Genomic DNA, 26,735 nt, shown 5'->3' on the forward strand with positions numbered 1-26,735 from the left:
AAAGAACAGGCCTACCCTCCCCCATGGATGAAGAGGGAACCTGATCAAATATGTCATATCCCAGCTGAGAGTTCTGAAAACCTTGAGAACAGTCAGTCTGTGCCCCTATCATAACCTTCTTTGCCTAGTCCACAAATATTCAGACCACAATGGGTAGATAATACCCAAGGAGTATTACCATATTACTCTATGGGCCATCATATGGTCGTATGGGTTTATCCGAATGGAGGGAAGTTTCCTGAAGAGTCTTCCACTTTTAAAATGCAGCAGTTTTTTAAGTATTTACTCTACGTCAGCTCTGGGGACAAAGCAATGAAAAACGTAAGGCCCCTGCACGCAAGCAGTTTATCATCCAAGGAGGAGAAACAGAAACAAACAAGCAATTTTAACAGAGAGGTAGGCCCAGGGAGTGTGGGGGTGGGGAATGAAGAGAAGTGCTTACCTTGTGACAAGTGTCTGAGAAAAGATTTAATGTGAATGAATTTTTTAACTGTGGAAATAATCAATAACTGGAACAACACACTAGGTACCTTCCTACGACAGGGCATTTGCACCTTCTGTTCCTCTGTTGGCGATACTCTTCCCCCAGTGACTACTGTATGAGTTTCCTGTTGCTGCTGTAACAAACTTCTATAGACTTAGCAGCTTAACACAACATAAATGCATTCTCTTACCGTTCTGGTGGCTGGAAATCTAAAATAAAGGAATCAGCACAGCTTCATTCCTTCTGGAAGACTCAGAAGCGAATCTGTCTCCTTATCTTTACCAGCTCCTAAAGGTCACCTGCATTCCTTTACTCCTGGTACTTCCTCACATCACTCCAACTTCTTAGTTTGGTTGTCATATCTCCTATGACTGACTGTGACCTTTTTGCTTCCCTTTTATAAAAATCCTTGTGATGACCTTGGGTCCACCAAAATAACTCAAGATAATCTCCCCTATCTCAAATCATTAATGACATCTGCAAAGTCCCTTCCACCAGGTAAGGCAGCATAGTCCCAGGTTCTGGGGATTAGGGTGTGAATATAATTGGGGGGCCATTATTCAGCTTTCTGAAACCCTCATGACTCCTGTTCTTTTTTTTTTGCGGTACGCAGGCCTCTCACTGTTGTGGTCTCTCCCGTTGCGGAGCACAGGCTCCGGACGTGCAGGCTCAGCGGCCACGGCTCACAGGCCCAGCCACTCTGCGGCATGTGGGATCTTCCCGGACCAGAGCACGAACCCGTGTCCCCTGCATCGGCAGGCGGACTCTCAACCACTGCGCCACCAGGGAAGCCCCATGACTCCTGTTCTTAACTTCTCTGCTTAGACACTACTTATTTCTGAGATTTTCTTGGCCAATCTAGCATCAGATCAACATACTACCTGTACCTACAGCACTCCCTGTCTTCCTTACCCTGATTGATTTTTCCCCTTTATTTATTCCCATCTGAAATACTATGTCTTTACTCACTTATTATGTATTGCTCCCCCCTGCCAATAGAATGTAAGCTGCATGAAGGCAGGAACCTTGTTGACTCTGATGTCACCAGAGCCTAGAACAGTGCCTAGTACTTAATAAATATGTGTCAAATTAATGAAAACCTATAAGCTATAGAGGAGATGGCACTGATGGTGAGAACTTGGCCAGGCAAAGGGCTAGTAAAGAGAAAATGGGGGTAGGGAAAGTTCCAGGCAAAGCGAAATCATGAACAAGGCAAGAAACATCATTAGTTCCAGAAGCATAAAGAGATTAAATATCATTCTAAGGTGGACACTGTTCGTTGCCCAACAGTAATCCATTCTCCCATTTCTCTTCAAATGGAACCCCAGTTCTGAGCGTAAACCCACTACTCATGTACAACACCGCACATACAATGACCTGATGCTTTGTCCTATATCACACAGCCCCTGGCCCCAACGGGCTGCACTTCCCAGGTTCCCACATCAGCCACTGACTTGGCCCATGGAGGTGCTGGTAGGAGATAGGAAATGTAAACGACTATATTATGTCCCCTCAAAATTCATATGTTAAACCCTTTCTCCCAATGTGACTGTACTTGGAGGTGGGGCCTTTAAGGAGGTAATTATGGTGAAATGAGATCGAAAGGGTAGGACCCTAATCTGATAGGACTGGAGTCCTCATAAGAAGGGGAAGGGACACCAGAGTGTGCTCTCTCTCTCTGCACACACAGAGGAAAGACCATGTGAACACACTGCAGGAAGGCAGCAGTTTGCAGGCCAGAAAGAGAGGCCTTGGGCTTCCCTGGTGGCGCAGTGGTTGAGAATCTGCCTGCCGATGCAGGGGACACGGGTTCGAGCCCTGGTCCGGGAAGATCCCACATGCCGCAGAGCAACTAGGCCCGTGAGCCACAACTACTGAGCCTGCGCGTCTGGAGCCTGTGCTCCACAACAAGAGAGGCCGCGATAGTGACAGGCCCGCGCACCGCGATGAAGAGTGGCCCCTGCTTGCCACAACTAGAGAAAGCCCTTGCACAGAAATGAAGACCCAACACAGCAAAAATTAATTAATTAATTAATAAAACTCCTACCCCCGACATCTTAAAAAAAAAAAAGAGAGGCCTCATCAGGAACCAACCCTGACAGCACCTTGCTCTTGGACTTTCAGCCTCCAGGACTGTGAAAATAAATGTCTGTTGTTTCAGCCACCCAGGCTGTGGTATTTCCATTACGGCAGCCTGAGCAGACTAAGATAGGAAGGAAAGAGAAAGAAAAAGCCAGCATATTTCTCTCCCTTCTTCCCTGACTCAGACAGCTCTGTCCCATCAGTGGCTCCTGCTGGACAGGCCCACGTGGTCCCTGCTTCTGCCAGGTGACCGAAGCCCCATCTGTGGCCTTTGTCCCTACACCTATGACTCTCTGCTGCCTGATCTCTGGGTGGCCACATCATCCCTTGATGGCTTCTCAGCCCTTTTGTGCCTGTCTGATCAATTCCCTGCGTTCAATCCCCTCTGTTTCAAGAATTCACAAGGGTTCCTCTTTTCCTGGTGGGACCTTGCTTGACATCTCTTATGGCACATAAGGTGTGTGTGAAGGAAGCTGCACCAGAGGATGCTAGAGGGTATTGCGGGGGCTGGTTCACCGAACTCCTGGCCCATCAAATTGCCGGCGGCAACATCAGAGCTCAAGGTGGGGTGTATCCAGGAAGCAATAAAGGCCAACACAGAAGCATTTGTAGCAGGGGGAGGACCATTTTCAGGGCTCCCTTTTAGAAAGATCATGTCACAAAAGTCATCTACCTGCAGCACCTGGAGGATTATTATTCTCTGGGGCTTACATTTTCCACATGGTTTCTCAAATGCTATATAGACACTACCTAAGATTTCTCTCCCAAAAGGAATGATAGTGGGAAGGAGAGGAGAGACAACACGATTAGAAGGTGAGAGCTGGCCCTCCCACTGTCTCTGGACCTAGGCATCCTGACTCATAAATCGTGTCTAACTCCTAAATCTTGACTAAACCACAGCTGACATGGTTGGGCATGCAATGGAAACAACAGTGTTCCCATAGCCACGCTTCCTTCCTTTACAAACCCTGAATTCTTGTGCTTAAAAGCCAAGAACAGTAGGGGCTGAAAAATGCAAGCAAGAAACTCCCTGATCAGCACTTTGAATACAGGATTTATCGGTTCCAAGTAAGGGTGTCATATGGGTGATGCAGCAAATACCAGCTGGTAGCTGTAACTCAAAGGGCCAACATTTTGATCTGTACAATCAATCACATGAAGCAAGTAGAGGCCTATTTGTTCTTTGTCATCCTTCAGCAAAAGTTCTCCAGTTGATACACTTTTCTCCCGCTCTTTCCTCAGCTCTTTCTTTCTCATTCTTTTCGTTTGATTGTTTTTTTAATATTCTTGGAAATGCTTTTCTGCCAATCACTGTCAGCAGCTACTCAGGCCTTGGTAAAGCAACAGCAGATGCACGAGATATACAGACTTGGAAATGAGCTACGGAGGGTGCGTGGGAGGGAGTCTTCCCCACAAAAAAGAGCAGATAGGGGCTTCCCTGGTGGCACAGTGGTGAGAGTCCGCCTGCCGAAGCAGGGGTCACGGGTTCGTGCCCCGATCCGGGAGGATCCCACATGCCGCGGAGCGGCTGGGCCCGTGAGCCATGGCCGCTGAGCCTGCGCGTCCCGAGCCTGTGCTCCGCAACGGGAGAGGCCACAACAGTGAGAGGCCCATATACCGCACAATAAATAAATAAATATATTTAAAAAAAAAAAAAAAAAAAAAGAGCAGATAAAACACTAGAGGCTAATACAGCCTAAGACAAATTCTAATCTAGTAAGAAACATTCTTCAGGTGCACAGACGGGCAGAAAACGGAATTGAACGCTTCATCATGCAGAACTGATTTCTTTTAATATTAGAAATGTTATTTTCCTCCAAAGGAAAGCTGCTGAGATTTATACGTATTGCTAATATATTTAAGGCAGAAGAGGACAAGACAACAGCCTTCAACAGGATCACGGGAACCAAATGAAAACAAACAACATCAGAGCTCAAGGTGGGTCCTCCTGTCCCGAGAGGCCAGGAATCATCTGAGACACTCTAATGCCAGGTGCCATTGATTATCAAGGTCAGAGGGTCCAGCTGGGGTGAATAGATGAAGGGAAACAGGTTTTAAGGACATTAGCCTATTTTAGAAATCAGCTAAGGTTTAAAGAGTTTAAGAAAAGCCATGGATTTCAGAAAAAGGCTCGAAAGAAATCTGGACGATCTCCTGGTCCCTCCTCACTCAGCACCGTCCTGCACGAACCCGTTTGTCAGTGTACACGAGCCACCCACACGCCGAAGACTCAACAGGGCCTGTGGCTGGGAGGTAGCAGGGTTGCGTGGATGAGATGCCATCGGCCTCATGCTTGGACTCTGGCTGTCAGTCTCCAAACATTAGCGTGTCATAGTGTGTCCCTGAGATACACTCGCAAGACTAATTTTATAACCTGTTTTGGCATTTCATCATTTTTTAATAGAGATCATTGGGACTTCTCCTAACACCGAGAGGCCTTTGGTATCAAGGATTTGATAAAGTCTCATCAATAAGACCTGCATGTCCCAATGCCCCCCCGAGAAGCAGATAAACCCAGACTTCTCTGATACTTTATGTACGAGGTCTGAGTTGGGTCTCCTTAGAATGTATGCTTGGGGTGGGAGTGGGGGTCTTTTTCCTGGAAAAAAAATGGAACCACTGAATCCCAAAGGAGAGAACAAGAGGGAATAGGAATAATTCTTTTTTAAACCCCCAGAATTTCTATGACAATTTGTCAGACATCATCTCTGCTATCTCTACCCTTCTCTCTTTTCTATTCTCTCCCTCTCTCTCTCCCGCCCCCCTGCTGAAGGTCCATAGCCCCAGCCTCTCACTCTCTCTGGAACACTCTTCTAGCCCCTCTTTACCTGGCCAACTACTGCTCATCTTTCCACCCTCAGCCCCAGGAAATCCCTTCCTCCAGGAAGCCTTCCCAACTTTCATAACACCAGGCCTCTGTGATACCACCTTGTGGTCTCCGATACTTCCCCTCCGTGGCTCTAATCACAATTGCAAATCACTGATTGCTCACGTGACTATTTGTTTAATGCCCGTCTCCCCCTCCAGACTGTCCATGCCAGGAAAGCAGTGTGGTAGCCCCTCAGGTCTCCTGCTGCAGGGAGGGTGAGTGACTGCTGGCCCCAGCCGCTGTGCTCATCTGCATCCACCACGGTGTTGCACCAAGGCCTCGCTTCCCATGGGCTGTTCCCAGCCACTGATCAAGGTCAGCACAAAATGCGGTTCGTTCCTGCCAGATGTGGGACTCCTCCAATACACGACTTCACTTCAAGGGCTCCCTGTTCACCTGGCCAAAACTTTCTCAGAACCGGGCTGCAGTCCGAGACTCTTGCTACCCTGTGCTCCCCCCTGCCCTCTCCCCTTCACAAGCCCATCAGAAGTTTCTCCCCACCCCTCCAGCTCCCTCCTCTTTCTCTCTCGAAGGGCATCTGCTTCCTAAGGACCTGGAGGGCTCGTACTGACACAGGCAGTAATTCCTGCTTATTCCCCACTGTTTCCCCAGGGCCTGGAACAAGGCCTGGTGTATATATAACAGGTGCTCAAATATATGCGTAAAATGAATACATGCTCGCAGACATGGTGAAGATCAGTTGAGAGAGTGTAGATGAATCAGAGCATATCTAATTCATCCTCTGGGAAAACAACAACAGGAAAATGCCCTATAGAATCGATACCAGTACCCCATTCCTCAGAGCCTTTGTAGTGTGAGAGTGACCATACCCATGGCTGGAGAAAAAAGCTGTTATCAACATCAGCACCAACACTACATTTTACTGAGCACCTTGTGTTAGGCACTGACCACACAATTTCTAAGCATTAATTTATTGCCTTCTCACAATAGCAGTACAGGGTTGCTCTTACTCCCATTTTACAGATGAGAACACTGAGGCTAATCAGGATAGAGTTTTGCTGTGGTGATAAAAACCCTCATATCTTGATGGCTTCAAAGTATTGTATTCAATACAGAAATACAAGTTCTGTTCCTGACATCTTGTTCCTCCTTCTAGCCTTTCAAAGAAGGAGCTGATAAACCTTTTGAACCGTGCCAGGGGCTGTCTGACCTCTGCATCCTGAGTTGTTGAGGTCCTGCTTAGCTTGGACCTCGCATCACCAGGGAATATCTGTGACTTACGTGCTGGAGTCGGGCTTCTGGGGCCTGAGGTCATAGTGATAGACATGCTCTTGCACTGACACTCCCAGCTCTCACCAGTTCTGGTAAAACCAAATCAGTTGGCTTTCCATCCACAGTGCAAAGCCCACTTGCTAACCTTTCTTGTCCGTGATAAAAGCTGGCATCAGCCCTTCCAAAGACAAGGCATTTTATTATTTTTAGTCTCCACATTATCGCTGTGACTGTGTCCAGAATCCCCTCACTCTGAGCTTGTTGTTTTAGCCAGGCAACTAGGAAAGAGTCTACTTTTATTTCAGCCTTCCCTTGATAAACATTAAAATCTCCCTATCTCCCAACAATTTTTAGACTGACTAGTTATCCCAAGTGACCAAGAAAATTTGACTGAGCTTCCCTTTTGGCAAGTGCCAAGATGGGCAAGTTACAAAACCAACAGATTCCCTTTTTAATTTTCCCCAATACAAAATTAAACCATAATATTAAAAAGTGTATTCAAACTAAACCTAACACTCCCACTCCTCCAGCCCTGCTGGGGACACTTCTGGAGGTTCTGCTGTGCCCTCCCAGTTGGTTACTACTGTTCAGTAAGACTGCAAGAGACAAATGATATCACAACCATCTAGATGGGAATCTATTTGGTTCCAGGATACTTCTCCGGAGAGACAACCTCAATACAGGCCACTCAAGGGACGGAAGAAACCAGCTCATGAAAGAAAGAAAAGAGACCCTGTTTCCACATCGCGCCACTTGTCTTTGACAGACTGCAGCCTTCCAACTCACAGCTCTCATGCTGCCAAACTTCTTTCGCCCTGAAGCAGCATCTGGTTTCCTGATTCAAGTCTCTCCTTTGTGAAAACGGGTTCTCTCCCAGCAGAGTCTCAGGTCCCTCTAATGCTTCTTAAGCCTAATTGGAGTAGGGGGTCTGAGAAGTCTCAGCCACTTTGGAGAGTCAGGTAGTCCCCGGGAGAGAGACCTTGCCCCATTCCTAGGACCCGCCAGTTGTGTTGGCCAGAGTCCTACGTCCGTGATATGAGCCAATCCCATAACCAGTTTCAGTACCTCAGTTTCCCCACTCATAAAACTTAGCTCTGGGACTTGGGAATCTTAATGAGCATTGGCCTTTCCTGGAGAAATTAACCAGGTGCCGGAAACATCTGTGGCTGGAAGAGGAGTCTGCTGTATAAACAGAATATAGTATTCTTATACACAGGACTGTAGCGAAAGCTCAAATACCAGCTAAGCCTGACTTCATCCTAAGTCCTATTTAGTATGTCTCTTGGGAAAAGGCAATCTCTCCTCCTCTGGACTAGGTTATATTTGAAGAACTCACCTCCTCATTTAGCTCACTCTCTTCAACTCAGGACAAAGGGTCTTCTGTAAAAAGTAGAGGAATCAATTTTTTTTTTTTTTTTGCGGTACGCGGGCCTCTCACTGTTGTGGCCTCTCCCGTTGCGGAGCACAGGCTCCAGACGCGCAGGTTCAGCGGCCATGGCTCACGGGCCCAGCCTCTCCGTGGCATGTAGGATCCTCCCAGACCGGGGCACGATCCCGTGTCCCCTGCATCGGCAGGCGGACTCTCAACCACTGCGCCACCAGGGAAGCCCCAATAATTTTTATATCACCACTTTCCATTGAAATTATGTAACAACACTCCAGGAATAAATACCCCCAAGAGAATGTGTGTTCCATGTGGACATAGACAACATCTGTCTTACTTACCACGATATCTCCAAAGTGCTGATTCACAGAGGATACTAAAAAAGGATTTTTTGAACAAATGAATAAAGGCACAGATAATCCCCCTAGAAAACGAATACTATATGTTTGCATAGGTTTTAGACTGCCTTTATGGCACCTCCTTCCATGCCGTCCTCAGTTTATGAACTTTACTAGGGCAGAAAATACTTGATCAAGGCTCAACAAAGGCTCAGAGAAGTCAACTTGACACATCCAGTAGCAGATCAAGTCTCCAAATACCCAATTCTGTCTTCTTGCCTTTACAACCCACTGCTTTTCTTTGTCTAAAGTAAGGGTCAGAAAACTACAGCCCTGGAGCGAAATCCTGGCCACTGCCTGATTTTTGTAAATAAAGTTTTATTGGAACACAGCCACACCTATTCCTTTCCATATTGTCTGAGGCTGTTTTCCCACTACAACAGCCCCTGAGTTCAGTAGTTGCCGTAGAGACCACATGGCCCACAAAGCCTAAAGTATCTACTATCTAGCCCTTTACAGACAAAAGCTTGCTGACCTCTGCTCTCTAGCAAACTTCGCCTGGAATCCTGTCAGTCCTGGAGCTCTGTGGTCACACTGATTCAGTCACATAGCTCACACAACCAACTGGCCCTTCAGGAATGCTTGCTCCTAGGAGTGCAAAGAGCTTCACCCATGCTGACCTAAAACAAAGAGACCGCCAGTTATTTGTCCAGCAAAAAAGGGTTTATTTGGGATCAACAGAGAATTGCCATTCTGCAACCATAGTAAGCTGTGTGCAAGTCCCCACATAGCAGAGAGAGAAGAACTCTTTTTAAAAAGGGAAAAGGAAGTTGGGAGGGCAATAGTGAACAGAGTCCACTGGGGCAACTGGGAGTTCAGAGTATAGCGGCTTTTCACTGGCTGAGCTGTGACAGTCTCTTATTGGCTGAGCTCTTGCCAGGCAAGAAGTCGTCTTTCTTCCTTCTGTTGGGCTCTGCTATCGTAGGGCTCGGCTAAGAGCATAGGATGTGAGAGCGCCCTCTTCTGGCCTCCTGACTCTATTTTAAGTGAGGTTTCTACTCACTTAATTTTTATACCCACATTATCCTATTTAATTCTCCCAACAATCCTATGAGGTACGCATTATTGTACAAAGACATATTGTGCTAATAGCACTGGACTAAGCAATAAGAAATCGCTATTTTTTTGTAGGTCAAATACTGGCAATTTCAGGTCGGTCAAGCTAATACTATTATCTCCATTTTGAAAATGAGAACACAGGGGCAACTGGCCCATCCGCACTCAGTTAAGTGAAAGTGCTCAGATACTAACCAGCTCTCTGCCTAGAGCAGCCACTAGCTACACTGCCTCTTCTTAAAACTTTACACTTCACTTTGTGTATTAAGGGTTGTGCTAATACTGAAGTAAAAAACTAGTCTAAGGCTGTTTAAGCAAGCTTTTTTCAAATTTATTTGACCAGAAAAGTTCTGGGGTTCCCCCCTCCCCCAAGTAGCACCTACGAATATCCCACAAAACCAGTCTTCCTTGGCAAAACACATTTTGGGAAACACCTCCACTCCCTCCATCCCCATCAAAGAGCCTGCAACACTTCACAGGCACTGTCATCCTCAGTCCTCTGGCTGCGGCCACTGCCTGCCTCCCCAGAAGGCCCACACAACTGTTCTGGGCATGCGCAATTTGAGACACACTGCACCTTGCTCCACTGGCAGATGGAACTCCAATTTCACTAAAATAACCTGAGTAGTTCTTGCTGTTGCTGCTGGCTAATTCCATCTACAGGAATAATGAAGCTCCATCCTTGTGTAGCGTTGGATGTTCATTTAATACACTTTAACCATCCCGTACCTCCCATTTGTAATGCAAATAAACTGCATCTTCCATCAAAACTGCTTGCTCTCCCTCTAAATCCAAATTCTTCATAGAATTTATGTGCCGAATCAGTTTCAAGCTTTTTTCCAATGGCAGTACCCAAAATCTGAGATTGCCTTTTAGTCCAGGTCAATTAAACAACATGGTATATACACGCTTAGCGGGTTTACTTTTTTCCCTCCTTTTTAAAAGAAAATAATGGATGGTATATATAAAGTTTACAGTCAGGGCCTCATTTATTACAAATTTTCTTTAGGAATAATGTAAGTCCATAACTGTCATATGCATCCTCCCCTGCCCCCTCCTAAAATATTAATTTGGTGGGGAGGTTAGAAATCTATCATAACCAATGACAGACATCAGGGCACAAAAATAGCAAGCCTCGAGTTTAATATTTTATTGCCATATTTTGGAACAACTGGTTAGGCAGATGCTACCGTTATCTTCCAATTACTTCTCATTTTTCCAGAGTTTTAAATGCAAGCTGTGACAAATTAAATCTAAATTTCTATATGCTTTTCTTTGGGGAAAAAAAAGGCAATTTCAGAAAACACTGCAAAAAAAGAATTGAAACAGAGGGGAAGAAAGGGATAATGACAGCAAGCAAGATGAGAACTCTATTCTCAATGCCTCCAATGATTTGTTTCGATGTCCTCAAGAGATGCAGACCTGCCTTCCCCACGCAGGCCACCCAGTCTCCATCCCCAAAAGATTCTTTGCACCCGAGAATATGCGGTTGCTAAAAATGCACTCTCCCTGCCAATTTTATAAAGGCGCTGAAGAAGAAATCCCATCACCGAATGCTGAACCTCTCTCATACTCTGGTGTAACACTCTACCAATGGTGCCCAAATATACAAGAAACCTCTCAAAAGATGTAATGGGTCATATTTGGGAGCCATCAGCTCAAACAGAATTGCGCATGATTTGGACTGACCACGGAGACAGCATACAGTATGATTATTTTTTTTCTAACATCAACGTGCTTTTCACCATAAACTTACGGGGACGGTGTTTCAGCAATTACATTTTTTGCTAGAAAAATAATATATATTTGAATCATCTCTGTTTTTTAAAACTCTGACTCCTTAACCCTAATTAGAGGGAGATAGGGGTGAAGGTAGAAGGCAAAATGTCACAACTCCCTCTCCTTTCTGCTGTCGGGATTCAGATTTCAAAACAGAACTCATGTCACTCAGCCTTCGCTCAGTTCAAGGATGTTAAGTGGCACACGCTGGTTTCCTTTCTCTGCAGTGTTAACCCCGCTGCCTCCAGGTGGCCGCTGCCATCAGCAGTCAGGTAAACAAAGCCCTGCTAGAGCTATTGTCTCGGGCTCCCTGCGCACCTGCTTTGAAATGTTGGTGACTCTCACGAGAAGGCTCCCTGGTGCCTGCGTACAGGGCTCTCTGGAGGCATGGATCCCTCCACCCTTCGCCTTCTCCGTCCCTCTTCCTCTTCCTCCTCCCACTGTCTCCTTCCCCTTCTCTCCCACCTCTTCCTCTGTGCTGGTGTTGGCCAAGTATGCCTGCAGGCCTGGCTTTACACTCTGTCTGGAATCCTTCTCCAGGACTTGACATGACTATTACTCTTAACCTCTAATAGAGGTGACTACTCTAAAATAATTTATTGCATTCTGTCCTCCCAAAATCAGCTTAAAATAAGAAGATTCCCAGGCCTATTTCAGACCTGACTTTCAACTCCCCAGGCAATAATGACACACAGCCAGATTCAGGGGCCACTGTTCCAGAGCAATCTTTCACAAGCCTCTGAAACACCTGGGCACTTGTTAAAGCACTGGTTAGGCTCCACCCTCAAAGCTCCCGATTCTGTAAATCTGGGCGGAGGCCCAAGAATTTGCATTTCTGACAAGCTCACAGGTGATGCTTCTCCAGGGACCACACTTAAGAGAACCGCAGCCCATGGGGAAGTCCCTTAGGGTCAGGACTGCCTGCAATTCCAGTCCCAGGGTTCAGCACCATGTGTGACACATTTGTCTGCTGAATGACCGCCAGAAGGTGCTCCAACATTAATACGTATAGTACGGAGGAAAACACACAACAGTTACCATTTAGAAAGTGTGAGTTTGTGATTCTATCCCACAGTGATGTTCCATTTGCAAAGCTAAAATCCACTTGCCAAGTTAGACATAAAGAGAGACTCAGAAGCACTGAACTGACAGAGTAAGCAACACTCAATTCTTTTTAAGGAAAAATGCTGCTCTTAATTGGTTGGTTGGTTGACTTTTCTTCCTAGAAGTAATGAGAGACAAGCATCTACTACATAAGAGCATCAGGAGAAAAATCATCCTGTGGTCCAAGTGTGCTTAAAGTGGGAGCAATGATTTACTGCTCACACTAAATATATTCAGAATCCAGGGAGGATTTACATGGCCAGCCTCTAATCACTTTCAGCAGAGCACCCCCCAGTCGCCACCGTCCATCCATACCAGACGGGAGATTGTCATCTGAGATTTGCCACATCAGGGCTTTGTCAAAATGCAAAATCAACACCTCCCCTTTCTCCTTCTCCTACCCCAGATGATTTCTGAATTTCTGTACATTTGTGAATTCACAGAAGCACGAGCAGAATGACATGAACATCACAAATGCAAATGTCTTTGTTCCTAACAAACTGCTCCAGTTCCCCCCTCCCCTAAGTTTGGGAAGGGGAGGGAACGCACTCCACAGGTCATTTCATCCTAAATTTCAAAGGCAGAGAGGCAAAGGTGAGTCACAGCATTCCAACATGTTTTGTCAGGAGGATCTTTTAAACAGACACATACACACACCCCATCAAGTAGCCTTTTTTTTTCCAATGCTGATTTGTACTTTGATAAAACTGACATCTGCATCTCTAAAGAAATATTTCACTGTCAAAAGAATCTAACTTAACTTTGTTTGCTTGAAATGTTTTCATCTCAGACCAAATTTAGAATACCCCGCCACCTGTTTACACCACCAATCTCCAGCAAAGCAGCAAAAGCTCTCCTCTTCCATCCTCTTTCTAGCTGGAACAGTCAGGGTGACAAGGAGATAAATTACAAAAGGTTTTTAATTAGCCCCTAACATCTTGTTCTTTCTCAAGAGTGTGACCTTTGTGCTCCAAATGCTTCTGAGAACACACCTCAACTCCAGGGGGCATCAGAGAGCATCTCAAAAACAGAAAGGCTGGGCTTCCCAGGTGGCACACTGGTTGAGAGTCCACCTGCCGATGCACGGGACAAGGGTTCGTGCCCCAGTCCGGAAAGATCCCACATGTCGCGGAGTGGCTGGGCCCATGAGCCATGGCCGCTGAGCCTGCGCGTCTGGAGCCTGTGCTCCACAACGGGAGAGGCCACAACAGTGAGAGGTCCGCATACCACACACACACACACAAAAAACAGAAAGGTTCAGCATGAAGGGATAACACTTTGAAGAAATGCTGAGACACAGAATAATACAAAAGAAGAGTGAATGATCTAGGCTATTTTGGAAACAATATTTATAGCTCTTGAAGGCTGTTTCCTCATCGGTAAATAAGAGTGTGTGTGGTGCCACTGCTATATTTAACATGGAAAACCAACAAGGACCTACTGTATAGCACAGGGAACTCTGCTCAATATTCTGTAACAACCTAATTGGGTAAAGAATTTGAAAAAGAATAGATACATGTATATGTATAGCTGAATCGCTTTGTTGTACACCTGAAACTAACACAACATTGTTTATCAACTGTACTCCAATATAAAATAAAAAGTAAAAAAAAAAAATTTAAAAAAAAGTGTATGTGGTGGCCAACAGCTCAGGCTGGGTTCCCTCCTGCTCTAAAATGTCATTAATGTATTTGCAAAACAACTTTGATTCTTCTATTGCCTTGTAAGGCTGTACCTTCTCCAACCCATTCAGGCCTAATAGCAAATAAGCCTTAGTATATACATGAGTTGGATTAGGCATTTTTGAGGTAAAAAGCAACAGAAACCAACTCAAATTTGAAGGGGAAAAAAGGCAGTGTTATTAAGAAGATTCAAAAGTGTTTTTCTAAGACCCAAGGGCAGGAACACAAACAGGCCTCAGAAAGGGACTGGAAACAGAAAATCCAAGTGTTAAAGGAACTTGGAAGCATTCTTCCACCTTTGTACCTCTCTTGCTTCTTCCCCTAGGTTCTTCTCTGCTACTCAGCCCTATATTACAAAATGGTTAACAAGGTTAGATATTCTCTTGGCAAGAAATGAGCCCAAATGGACACTGGAATCCCTTAATCTCAATTCTTATTTATCAGAAAAGCGTCACTAATTGGGTGAGGTGTACACCCTGCCTAATTACAAACATGGAGGTTGGGGGCTCACCACTGGGATTCTATGAATTTAGGGGGTGGGCTGAATTAGGGGGCAAAACAGTTTGCCAGAATTGGTGGGAGGAGGGGAGAGAGTGGCTCACCACAGAAGTGAAGCTTTCATACAAATGGGAAGCCGTGCTGAACTGAGAACTATTTTCCTAGAGTTGTGTTAAGGAGGGAGACTGTGCCGAGTACTCATGAGAGAAGTCAAGGCCTGCGCTCCAGGCCTGGTCCTGCCACCTAGCAGTGTGGGAGCTTTAGTTAATCGCACCTTTTTGAAGTTTGGTTTCATCATCCCTGAGCAGGAATTACCAAGTACCAAACACATTGGCTTCATAACACATCCATACTCCTTTCCAATCTCTAATGAGAAAATACACGAGCAAGTACTCGGTGAACTGTAAAACAATGTATTAATGTAGGAAATTGTTCTTCAAAGAGCTGTTTCAAATGCAATGTAATTAGTCTATTCACCTTCCTTTCCAAGTATCTGGGTCTTTCGCCTCCATAACAGGGGTCCCCTTCCGCAGGTATGGAATATCAGAGGGACTACAAGCCAAAATAATACTACCCATCAAGACCAGACTAGACATTGAATATAGGCAGCACATGCATTTTGTATTTCTTTGGCCCACTGCCTCCTGAGAGTGCATTTCTGTTATGGTACGGTGGGCTAGAAGTCATCGACTGTAATTCCTCTCTGTATCTCATCAGAGGTCTAGTTTCCCACCTTTCATTAGCAGTAATGGTGGCTGCATGCATCAAGGAGAAAAACAGACCCTCATCATTTTGATCAGGAGATGAGGTTACTGGGACACTTGCCTGCTTAACTGGACAATTATGACACTCAGAGATGCGTGATTCCATCAGGGAAAAAATTAAAATCTTTGTAACTGTTTAAGAAGAATGAAATGCAATTTAAAAGCCTCAAAATGGAGAAGGGCAAGAATCAAAACTAAAGAATCATAGGCAGACTGAATCTAAGAATGAGTTAAGCAAGTGAAAGCCAAATGACAAGATAAACAAAGGCGGGGAAAGATTACCCAGGGGATCTGACAAAACAAGAACTGTTTCCAATACATACAAAGTAAAACACTGGCAAGAAGAGACTCCAGTCCAAGAAGAAAAGGCAAGGACCATTTACCGTCAGAAGCAGTAAACACTGCTGAAAAGTTCAACAAATCCTTTGCCTCCAGGTCCACAAAGGAAGATGGAAGATGCCAGAAATGTCTGTGCCCTGGAGAAGGGTCAATGAAAAAAAACATTACTGAAGGAAATAGAAATGACACCTGGGTTTATGTCTTGAGGTTGACACAAATGCTAGAAGCAATATTTTCCTACTGCAATCAACTTGACTGTAAATAAGGACACTTGGAAATTGGCCACCCTGCATTAAAGGTCTTATGAAGTGCTAGAGTCCTTCACTTTTGTCCAAATGTAAAAACAGTGATTTTTGGAATAAAAGAAGAGAAAAATCATTTTTACATTTCTTTACAGTACAGCATCTGTCAATTACAATTCTCCTATACTTCTTTTTGGAGTAGGGGAGAATGCACATGGAAACTAAATGTGTATCTGCAACCTACTGAAAAGGACTTCCAACAAGTCCTAAGAGTGAGCATGGATTCAGCACCCCATCTACTATCCACTCAACTCCTGAAAGTTCCACGGAATACTTTTAGTGAGACTCTGAGACTGCATTCAATCTTTGGTAGTCTGCTAGCCATTGATTCAATGAAAGGATTGAAAATGGGCTGCCTAACTCACAGTTTTAAGAAAATGCAATTGACCTCAAAATCAATCCCACCAAATCAAATTGTGATTCTAATAAACTGATCATGTGACAATTCATATGAGAATTTAGTCTCTGAGAACAAGGAGGATACAGGTATTTAAAGAAATATCTAGGACGGACCAAGCCCCTACAGAATGACCCAAACTCCCCAAGCTGGGGGTGGTGGCTCTTGGAAACCATTCCACATCCGGGAACTGTATTCCTAAAAATCACTACTGAGGCTTCAGTATAGCCATTCTGGATTATGCTGCAGAGCCAAGCAGGCTTAAGGTACATTATAGGGAGTGTGCATCTATGTAAAAAGGAAGATGAAGGCAACGGGTATTAGGCCACAGCTGTTTGCTCCAGCAAATGTTAATTTCCCAATAGCTCTGGCTCCCCATTCCTCCTTTCCTATCTCAAGTAACCTGGAGTCAGATCAACCCCTGTTCCAATCCATCCAAAGAGGTTCAGACTCCAATTTGGGAGTCATTGCCCAACAAGCAGGTTTGAACTCCTCCACTGCACATTCTTAGGCTGTGGGATGCAGAAACCATCTACTGCTTTTCTCTCATCTTTGTCAATATTAACAGACTCAGATCTTCATCCTTCCCTTCATTACTTATCTACTAACCACTGTCCCCCCCACTTCCATACATGCCAAATAAAGAAAGAATCCTCTGTTGGCAATGACAACTTGATTGTGCTTTCTATAGATGGGCACATGAGTCATTTGCTAAAATAAGCCTTTATAGGTATTTGGTTTGACCCAATTTGAGTATTATCAGCCCCATCTCTATGACAGAACTATCAAAGAAAAAGATGCCTAATGAAAAGAGAAAACTGATAAATGGTATATTACATATTTAATTTGAATGAGAAATATTTACTATAAGATGGAATTTACAACTTAAATAAAAAATTCTTTCATAACATTCTAATATCCACATCAGAGTTCAATGCCAGCATGGTTTCAAAGTAAAGCTGACATAGGTTTTCCAAAGAATGTTGTAAAAACATACTGTGAACAGTGTAGTAACATTTTAGAAGACACTAAAACTTAAATATTTAGATGCTGCAAATGAGAAGTTACACCGAACTCCATTAATGACATTAACATTAGATAACCACATCTCCATTTCCAAGCTTCAAAAAATGGAGAAAAAAGTTCCTTTAGTTTACCTCCATATTAAAAAAAATAAGGTATTTGGGGGAGGCTAAAGATTCATTCTCAGGTATTTTCAATTAAATATAATGTTACATTATCTAGAAACCTACAAAGTATTATCCATGATTATGAGGTTAAATATCAAATAGGTTTTACTTTTCTTACTTTGTAACATTTAATTTTCCATTAGGTTAATACGCTAGTTTTTTCTGTTCCTCTTGTTCTTGGGTAAGTGAATGATTTATCAGACTTGGTACTCAGTTTACGAGCTTTTCTCATTTCAACTTGAAGAAACTGCAAATATTTATAGAAGATGAACCACATGTATTTGTTCCTGAAGGTTGTCAGAATATAGCACTCAAATCAAATGCCGAACAGAAGCTATTCCCTAACACTACATACTGTGGAGATTTAATTTCCATTGACATGTTTTCCTAAACAGTTTTTCCCACTACAGTAATTCCTAACTCAAAAACTACTGAAATCTTCTTTTAAGTGTGTACTCACACATTACTGAGTTATGAGGACCTAAACAGTCATACAGAATGCAGAAATAGCCATATCTTTAAAAAATACAATTGAATCCTGTTAAATTAAACATATACCATGAGTAAAAGAGTATATAAGATTGTTTGAACTGACTTTCCTTCCTTCTTTTTTTTTTTTTTAATTTATTTTATTTATTTTTGCTGTGTTGGGTCTTCGTTTCTGTGCGAGGGCTTTCTCCAGTTGTGGCAAGCGGGGGCCACTCCTCATCGCGGTGCACGGGCCTCTCTTGTTACGGAGCACAGGCTCCAGACGTGCAGGCTCAGCAGTTGTGGCTCATGGGCCGAGCTGCTCCGCGGCATGTGGGATCCTCCCAGACCAGGGCTCGAACCCGTGTCCTCTGCATTAGCAGGCAGATTCTCAACCACAGCGCCACCAGGGAAGTCCCCTTCCTTCTTTTTAGTTTGCTCTTTGATACTTCAAGGGTGCTTTGTTTATCCACAACAAAATTCCAAATCTAGGCAACTAGAATGCAGGGAAATGAACCAAGAATATACCATCCACAAAGGCAGGGACCATGACCAGCTTTGTTTATCAATATACCCCCTCTGTCTAACACAGTCACACTCAAATGTGTTCACTCTAATAAGGAATCACCATGGGCGGGAGTGCAAATCAGTATAACCTTTCTTGACGGAAATATAGCAACTAAAAGCCTTAGAATTATATATACCCTTTGACCAGTAAGTCCGCTTCTAGGAATTTATCCTAGGAAAATTAATTACATGTGAGCAAGGACTTGAATTCTAGGATGTTCGAGGGCCAGATCTTTTTAAAAGCAAAAACCTGCTAACAACCCCCAACATCCTGAACGAGGGCCCAGGGCGCGCCCTGCGTCACAGCTCACTCTGAGGCTGCTCCACACCGACCACGGCTCCCCGTGGACTCTGTCAGCGCCCACAGCACCCTACACTGGTCTCCTTCTCTCACCTCCTCTGCACGAGGACAGTGAGATACGACGTGTCTCAGGACCCACTAAAGGGAAAAGAGCCAGGGTGCGATCCAGCTGACTGATCCCAGAGCCCGAGTCTTGCCTCGAAAACAATGTTACTGCAAAAAAAAAGGATTTCTCAACTCTTCTTACCCACCACCCATTCCTTCGATCATCTTCCCAGGAGCCGTGTCTTCAAAGGGAAAACCATCCGTAAGAGTCTCACAGGCACACCTCCGCCGGCTGGTCAATCTCACTGACTTGGGGATTATACAAATGGCAGGATTTTTTTTTTTTTCTTTCAAATACAAAATTATTAAAATAGTCTTTTCCCTCCAGTGTAGCACTTGTCTCCCAATTCTTCTTTCCCCACTCATAAAACTTGTTATTAGCATAATTATATTTCACAGTATTAAAAAAATAAACATGAAGCCCTCAATTAAAAAGAAAACACACACACACACAGAATCAATTTCATTTTCATACAAAAACATGGTCCTTTGGTGAAATGATTTTTTTTTTTTTTTAATTCTTGTACCCGATGAATGGCCTATGAGCATGGGGCCTGGGCAACCATCACCTGAAGAAATGAAAAGGCGGACCCACGGGAAGCACGCCAAGCGATTCTAGGCCTGGGGACCAGGGGTGCCGGGGCAAGCACACAAAGCCTGGGGCTTCAGGGGCGCTCACCTGGGAGCGAAGAAGTACTAGATGCACAGTAGGTACCAGGGCCTCTGGCTCGGGCATCGGGACAAGCAGCACTGGACTCAGTGGCTGAAATGTGGCACCACAGAGGTATAACAAAGGTGATGGAGCCTGTAGGTCTGAGCCTGGTGATGCTTCTGGTCAAGCCTGCTTTATCTTTGGAAATACACAGGTATAAGCTAAATAAAAATAAGAAGATAAATATAATATGTCTAAAACCAAATGAGCAAGCAGTCGAGATTATTTTATTATTATTTTATTATTTGCTAGAAAGACTTTTCAATATGCAAGCATGTTTCTTCCGAGAATTGCCCCAATGTGATCTCAAGAGTCCACGTTAACTCCTTTTCTGGAAACTTCCTTTTCTTAGCTGTTGTATTCTTGAAGAGCCTGGGCCATGAAGAGTTTGCCTAAGTTTTGAGCAGTGAACTCCTTGATGTTCTGGCAGTAAGTGTTAATCTGGCCTGTGCATTTGGGAAAGTGAGAAAGAGAGTCATAATGTTCCACAAACTGTAAAATGACCCAGAATACTAGTCAAACAAGAAAATCAGCATAACACAGAATCATCAGAATTTTATTTTGTTATGTTTTGAATCAAAAACAAAAACGAAGCAGACACAGATTTAGCGAACAAACTAGTGGTTACCAGTGGGGAGAGGGAAGGGGGGAGGGGCAATATAGGGGTAGGGAATAATAAGACGTACGAACTATTAGGTATAAAATAAGCTACAAGGCTACATTGTACAACACAGGGAATATAGCCAATATTTTGTAATAAATTTAAATGGAGTATAACCTTAAAAAACTGTGATTCACTAAATTGTAAACCTGGAACATATAATATTGTAGGGCAACTATACTTCAATAAAATTTTTTTTAAAAAGAGTTAAGAATTCTATTCGTTCATAAGGGATTAATAAAGAATATAAATTTTTTTTTTAAATAAGCTATCTTCCACTCTTGGTTACATGGATAATGAAGAAAAACGACAACTTTTAAAAAGATTATCAGCAGTCAAGCACATATTAGTTGTCAATCAACATGTACTGACTGTGCAGACCAGACCAACACTGTAACTAAGACAAGTGAGAAAACAGCAGTAGCTCTTCTTAGCCAGCTAGAAAGGAGACACCAAATCACAGAACTGTAAACTAACCAGACCCACCTGACCCAGATGTTAACTACAGTAGTTTTCAGTCCGTGCTCCAGAAATATTAACAGCCTGCTCCTGCACCCCCAGAGCCCAGACAGAGCATGAGCAAGGAGCCCATGTGAGGAAAGGGCTCCACCACTGCATTAGTCTTAAAACTAATGATCTAATCTGATGCAACAGTTACACATTTCTTGAAAGTATAAGAAATACAATTCTGCTTGAAGTGGCCCTTAAGTAAGTAAGGTGTCTCAGTTTCCCGAATCTCATTTATACAGGTACCAGAAAGCTTTAAGGAATTTGGAATTTCCCCCACACTAAAAATATATCAACAGAATTGAGAAATTGCAGAAGACCCTCTTTTCTCTGAGTTGGATTTTCACTCTAACAAATCTCTCAGACAACTGGCTGACTGAATCAAACAGTATTCAACAACATTCACACAGAAATAAGGTGATTATAGCTAAATAAGGGCATGAATGTTATATATTCAAAATCAAGTCCTGGCACAGGACACAATGGCTCTACTACCTTAAGGCAGTGTTAAATGTTTATCCCCAGAGAAAGTCCATGGAGAGTTACATTCATGTTGCTACAATACAAGTCAAAGAAAGGGAAATACTTCTTTGAGTCAAAAACGTCAGTTCAATTCAAACACCCACTTACAGACTGGGCTCAAGGCTAGGCTAGAACATCAAAAGTAAGGGGTTTGAACTCAATGGTCTTTTGCATTATGAGATGATAAACACTTTTTCTTGGTTTCCATGAAAGATGACTCACACAAAACCTTCCCATTTTAGAAAGTTTATATAATCCCACCTCAAAAGTGTTTGTTTAGATAAACACAGAGTGAAGCACTGAAAGGACCTCAGAAATAACAAAGACTGACAAATTCTTAAATTTCAGAAATTACAGGTGCTAGATTCAAGTCCATCATTTAACCATTTTAAATACACTAACTTTTAGATGTCTTACCCTGTGAATCTCTCCCTGTCTCCTGCTTCCTAAAGAATAAAGAAAACCAGCCATGCTCTGCACTGGCTAACAATACCTGCAATGAGCAGAGAATCCATCCTGGCAGGGGGCTGATGTGGTTTGAAGAGTTTGGACAGATCCTCCTCAGGGAGCGGGGGTTCTCCTCGACTCTGGCGCTGCATATTCTCCTGCTGGCGACGCTGCTGATACTAAAATTCAGAGAGGAAATGATTGGGTTATTTTTCTCTACCTGGGGAGAAAAAAGACCTCCCTCACTTATGTGATCAGCAAAACTCCACTGCTTTGAACTCCAATCTCGGTTTTATAAATGTAACCCTCCATAACTCTTGCTTCTAAGAGGCTAAATATGGTTAACAGTCAAAGAAAACTTCCTTGTTGTAAACTCTAGTGTCACTCTGAGCTCTAAGATTATATAACTAATGATTTAGAAAAACAAAACTGGTTATGTGAGAAACATGGGGCTTACAGGCAAAGAAGCTCAAGATTCATGAGCGAAAGGGAGTAACTTGACCAATTATGACAACGGGGTAAACAGCACTGCAAGTATGATTCATCTTAACTTGAAGAACTAAGTAATGAAATATCATATTGGGGAATTTTTTCAGCTTTATCTTTATTGACCAAAGTAACAATAATACTGATGATGTTACTATTATAACGTCACCATTCCTGTTATTATTATAACAGTAAATACTATCATTTCCTAACAACAGATAATCATCTGTGCTTTAGCTCTACACCGAAGAAAGAATATTAGCACAGATAATGCTTCAAAAACTTTCAAACTCTGGATTCTTAAGACTCAATGCAGAGAAAGTGGGGTTATATATAAAGGTATATATCAACTATAAACTTATAGTTCAAACTACAATCAAGACGCTAATAGCTGTGGATTGCTTACAACAGCAGAGGAAATAATATCCCACACACAGTCTTAAAAGGTCAGATAATGGGAAACCAGGGTAGGCTAGTAAAAATTTTAAGTCCTTAGATAAGGGAAGTAACTTGCTTTGCAAAAATTTCTACTCATTATGGGGTATGAGAGTAGAAGTGAGACAAATCTAAAAAGGGTTATGAATGGTGCTAAGTAGGAATAAATGTCAAATGCAAAAATTTATATCATACTAGAATTCTAAAAAATATCTCCTAAGATTGGTTTCCAGAATCAACTGTTTCATTGGTGACAGATTTTCAATTTGATCCTCCAGTTGGGTCTTTTACCTACAGGAAGAACCAGCAAGGGAATGGGATCAAGCTGGTTTTATTCTCCCCAGTTTATAAGAGACTTTCACCATCACCATCTTCACCACCATCTTTTCAGTTAAAAAAATGATACTTTATAGATTTATATGTGTTTTAAAAATTCTATGTGTGTAGAAACACAGTATTTTAAATTTCACTAAATATATGAACATTGGTATTAAATTAATTTTTTAAATATGATATTCTCAGAACCACTTAGTTGTGCTTAAAATCCTACAGTTACCAACATCTAATTTAAAGTACATTTTAATGAACAGAGTAATCAGACACTCACATATATGTACATTCTGGAATCAACTTATCTATGAATCAAATGCTAAGAACATTTCAGAGCAATATAGTCCAAAACAGTATTCCAGGAACTGTGAAAATCATGTGGTCTTCAGGCAACACTAATAAAGGTTAAGATTAAATGGCCAGAGCAGTGTGGATGTGCATATGAGAATATCCAGGTAATTCCAGATAAATCTGTATTATACTATCTATTTCACAACAGTTGATCTATTATTTCCTATCAAAATTGCTTGCTCTTAATCACAATTGCTCAGTTTTTTAAATGAACTGAAGACCGCTAACTGTACTGCAATGAGCCACTAGCAAACCAATTATAGTTAGTAAAGAAATGAGCTGTGACCCTCTAGAATCTCTCTGCCTCTGATTTTCTCAATAAATGTATCTCTTTTTTGCATAACCTTGGCATTACAATCTGAGCTTAATCTACCAGCTCTCTTCAAGATAGGTATTTTTAAGTACAACTTGTAAATAATATATTAAGAATATATATATAAAGAATAATCTTTTAAAACATGAGAGAGTTACTAGCTAAGAGTCAATGCTTTATCAAAGATAATTAAGATCGTTTTGAAGATGACTCTTGAAGCACCATACTTCGAAAGAAATTCTATGTTTGCTGAATTTTCCCATAATACCAACCTGATGTTTCTGCTGCTGCTGTTTACTCGTGTTCCTCATGTATGTGTTATATTTAACTATATCTTGGCTCATTTCATCCACTCTGTCCATCAGCAACTGGAGGGTCTTCCCCAAATGACTGCTGAAATATAAAGTAAGTATACTGACGTGTCATACTTTAAAGTTATAGCTCTGTCACTGCTCTAAGTAGTTTTGAGATATTAAACTGATCTGCCATTTGCTAAAAAAAATGAAAGCACACACATACAGGAAAGCAAAGGCAGAGGAGAGAACGAGAGTCGGCTTGTTATTAAACTTTCCATACCGAACCCACAACTATTAACTACAAGGGTATCTGAAATAGCTCAATTTCTTAGTGTCAGAGCATACACATGTCAGAGTAGAAAGAGTTAAACATATCTAGCAGGGTATCTAAAATGGTTACTTTCTGAACAATCAAGTTTAACCTAGGCTCAGTACTCCTGAACCTGTTTCCTGAGCCCCGCCTCCGCTCTCCCCAATTATGCTCCAGAGCATTCAAATCAGTAGCCACAGAAAGGAAGAACCGGCAACCGGACTGAGACGTCTGGCACATGATTTCTCTACCTAGCAGGTTCTGAAAGAGTAACAATAGCATTTATTCTGCAAGGCCAAATGAAGCAAGAGGGCTCCTTCCCCTCTGCCCTTCCTAAAATCTGAAGTACAGTCATTCATCTTTCTTTTCCTCTCCATAAATTTATACTGCAGCTTACTTACCAAAATCTTCTTACAAAGAGATGCTAATGGTTAGTACAACACCCACCATATTCACTGATTTCTGCCCACAACTATCTCCTACCATGTTAAGGCCCAGTACACGTATATGTACTCTAAAAATCACTAGCTGACAAATAGTACTCATTCATTCATTCCACACAGGTATCTACTAAACACCTATTATGTTCCAGCCTCAGTGATAGCAAATAAGTAGACACTAGTGAATGAGACATTCCTGGTCTCGGTCTTCACTGAGCTTACAATTGATGGGGAGGGGGAGGAGGGAAGAGGGGAGATAAGACACTTAGATAGTGTGGTCAGAATATCTCTTTTAAAAGGTGACAGGCTGGCGCTTCCCTGGTGGCGCAGTGGTTGAGTCCGCCTGCCGATGCAGGGGACGCGGGTTCGTGTTCCGGTCCGGGAAGATCCCACGTGTCGCGGGGCGGCTGGGCCCGTGAGCCATGGCCGCTGAGCCTGCGCGTCCGGAGCCTGTGCTCCGCAACGGGAGACGCCACAACAGTGAGAGGGCCGCGTACCGCAAAAAAAAAAAAAAAAAAAAAAAAAAAGGTGACAGGCTGGAAGCACAAGGTTAGAAGGAATCAGCCATGCAAAAAGTATTCTAGGTGAAAGAAAGCCCAAGTGCTGAAGGCCTGAGGTGGGTAAGAACTAGACAGGTAAAAAGAGGAGGCCTGGCATGGGAGGAGCACAGAGACAGGCTACGGAGGCCAGACAAGCACACACCAGGAGCCATCAGCTGCCTCGCACAACACCCCAACCACACGGTCACTTAGTGTGAATGAGAACCCGCGACTCTGACATGAATCCCTGGTGACATGTTTTGCCTGAAATTTTAAAATGATTTAGCCTGGCTGCTATGCAGAGAATACACTGGAGGGTAGCAACTAGGAGACAGTTAAGAGTCCACTGTGGAGTGCTGGCAAGAATGTGGAGAAATTAGAATACTCATACGTTGTGGGGAGAATGTAAAATGATGCGGCCACAGTGGAGAACAGTTTGGTGGTTCCTCAAAAAGTTAAACATAGGGTTACCATATAACCCAGCAATTCTACTCCTAGGTATATACTCAAGAGAACTGAAAACTTTTTGCTTACACAAAAACTTGTACATGTATGTTAATAGCTGCGTTATTCAAAACAGACAGAAACTGGGGAAAAAAACCGAAAAGGATGAATGGATAAACAAACTGTGATTTGTACATACAACGAAATACTACTGAGTTATAAAAAGAGCAAAGTACTGATATATGAATGAAACTTAAAGGCATTATACTAAGAGGAAGAAGCCAGACACAAAAGGCCACTTACAGCATGGTTCCATTGATAGGAAACGTCCAGAAGAGGCAAATCCACAGAGACAGAAAGTAACTACTGGCTGCAAGGGGATGAGGGGAGGCAAAGTGACTACTTAGAGGCATGGGGTTTCTGCTTGGGGTAATGAAAATGTTTCAAAATTAGTGGTAATGATTGCACAATACTGCAAATGTATTAAAAACCACTGAACTGTATTCTTTAAAAATGGTTAAAATGTTAGATTTTATTTTACATGAATTTTATTTTAAAACTGCACGCACGCGCGCGCACGCGCACACACACACACACACACACACACACACACACACAGAATCTACTGTGGCATTGCAGAGAGAAGTAGAGCCCAGTGGCAGTGAACATGGAGAAAAGTGGGCAGAACTGAGAGAGGAATCAAGGGAGACTCCCAGTTTCCTGGCTTGAGCAGCTAAACGGTTGGTTACAGCACTTACAGAGAAAGAAAAGGCTGAGGAAGAAACAGACTGGGAATATTGGGAATGGCTAAAAGTAAATCCAGTTAAAACATGGATTCCATCTGTAACCTAAAAGCTTTGGCTCTTTATCTTAAATAATAGAAAGAGCATAGGGTGTGTGTGTGTGTGTGTGTGTGTGTGTGTGTGTGTGTGTGTGTGTG

The 26,735-nt window shown here is 43.0% G+C and overlaps 1 protein-coding gene across 2 annotated transcripts in view; it reads right to left on the reverse strand.

Annotated features, from left to right (window-relative positions):
• Positions 1-19,936: 19,936 nt before the first annotated feature.
• Positions 19,937-26,735, reverse strand: part of EIF3H (eukaryotic translation initiation factor 3 subunit H) — an 87,510-nt gene continuing 80,711 nt past the window's right edge. The window contains exons 6-8 of one of the 2 annotated variants that reach the window (XM_027092528.1): positions 24,039-24,156; positions 21,898-22,030; positions 19,937-20,160 (exon numbers count right to left, since the gene is read on the reverse strand). In XM_027092528.1, the coding sequence (XP_026948329.1) occupies positions 20,063-20,160; positions 21,898-22,030; positions 24,039-24,156 (349 nt within the window). In that variant the 3' untranslated portion in view covers positions 19,937-20,062. Of the gene's footprint in view, positions 20,161-21,897; positions 22,031-24,038; positions 24,160-26,735 lie in introns of both variants that reach the window. The other variant, XM_027092527.1, reaches the window with a different exon arrangement.

This window comes from Aethalodelphis obliquidens, unplaced genomic scaffold, assembly GCF_003676395.1.
Source record: "Aethalodelphis obliquidens isolate GAN/ISIS:26980383/991018 unplaced genomic scaffold, ASM367639v1 scaffold79, whole genome shotgun sequence".
In the NCBI taxonomy this organism is placed as follows: Eukaryota; Metazoa; Chordata; class Mammalia; order Artiodactyla; family Delphinidae; genus Aethalodelphis; species Aethalodelphis obliquidens.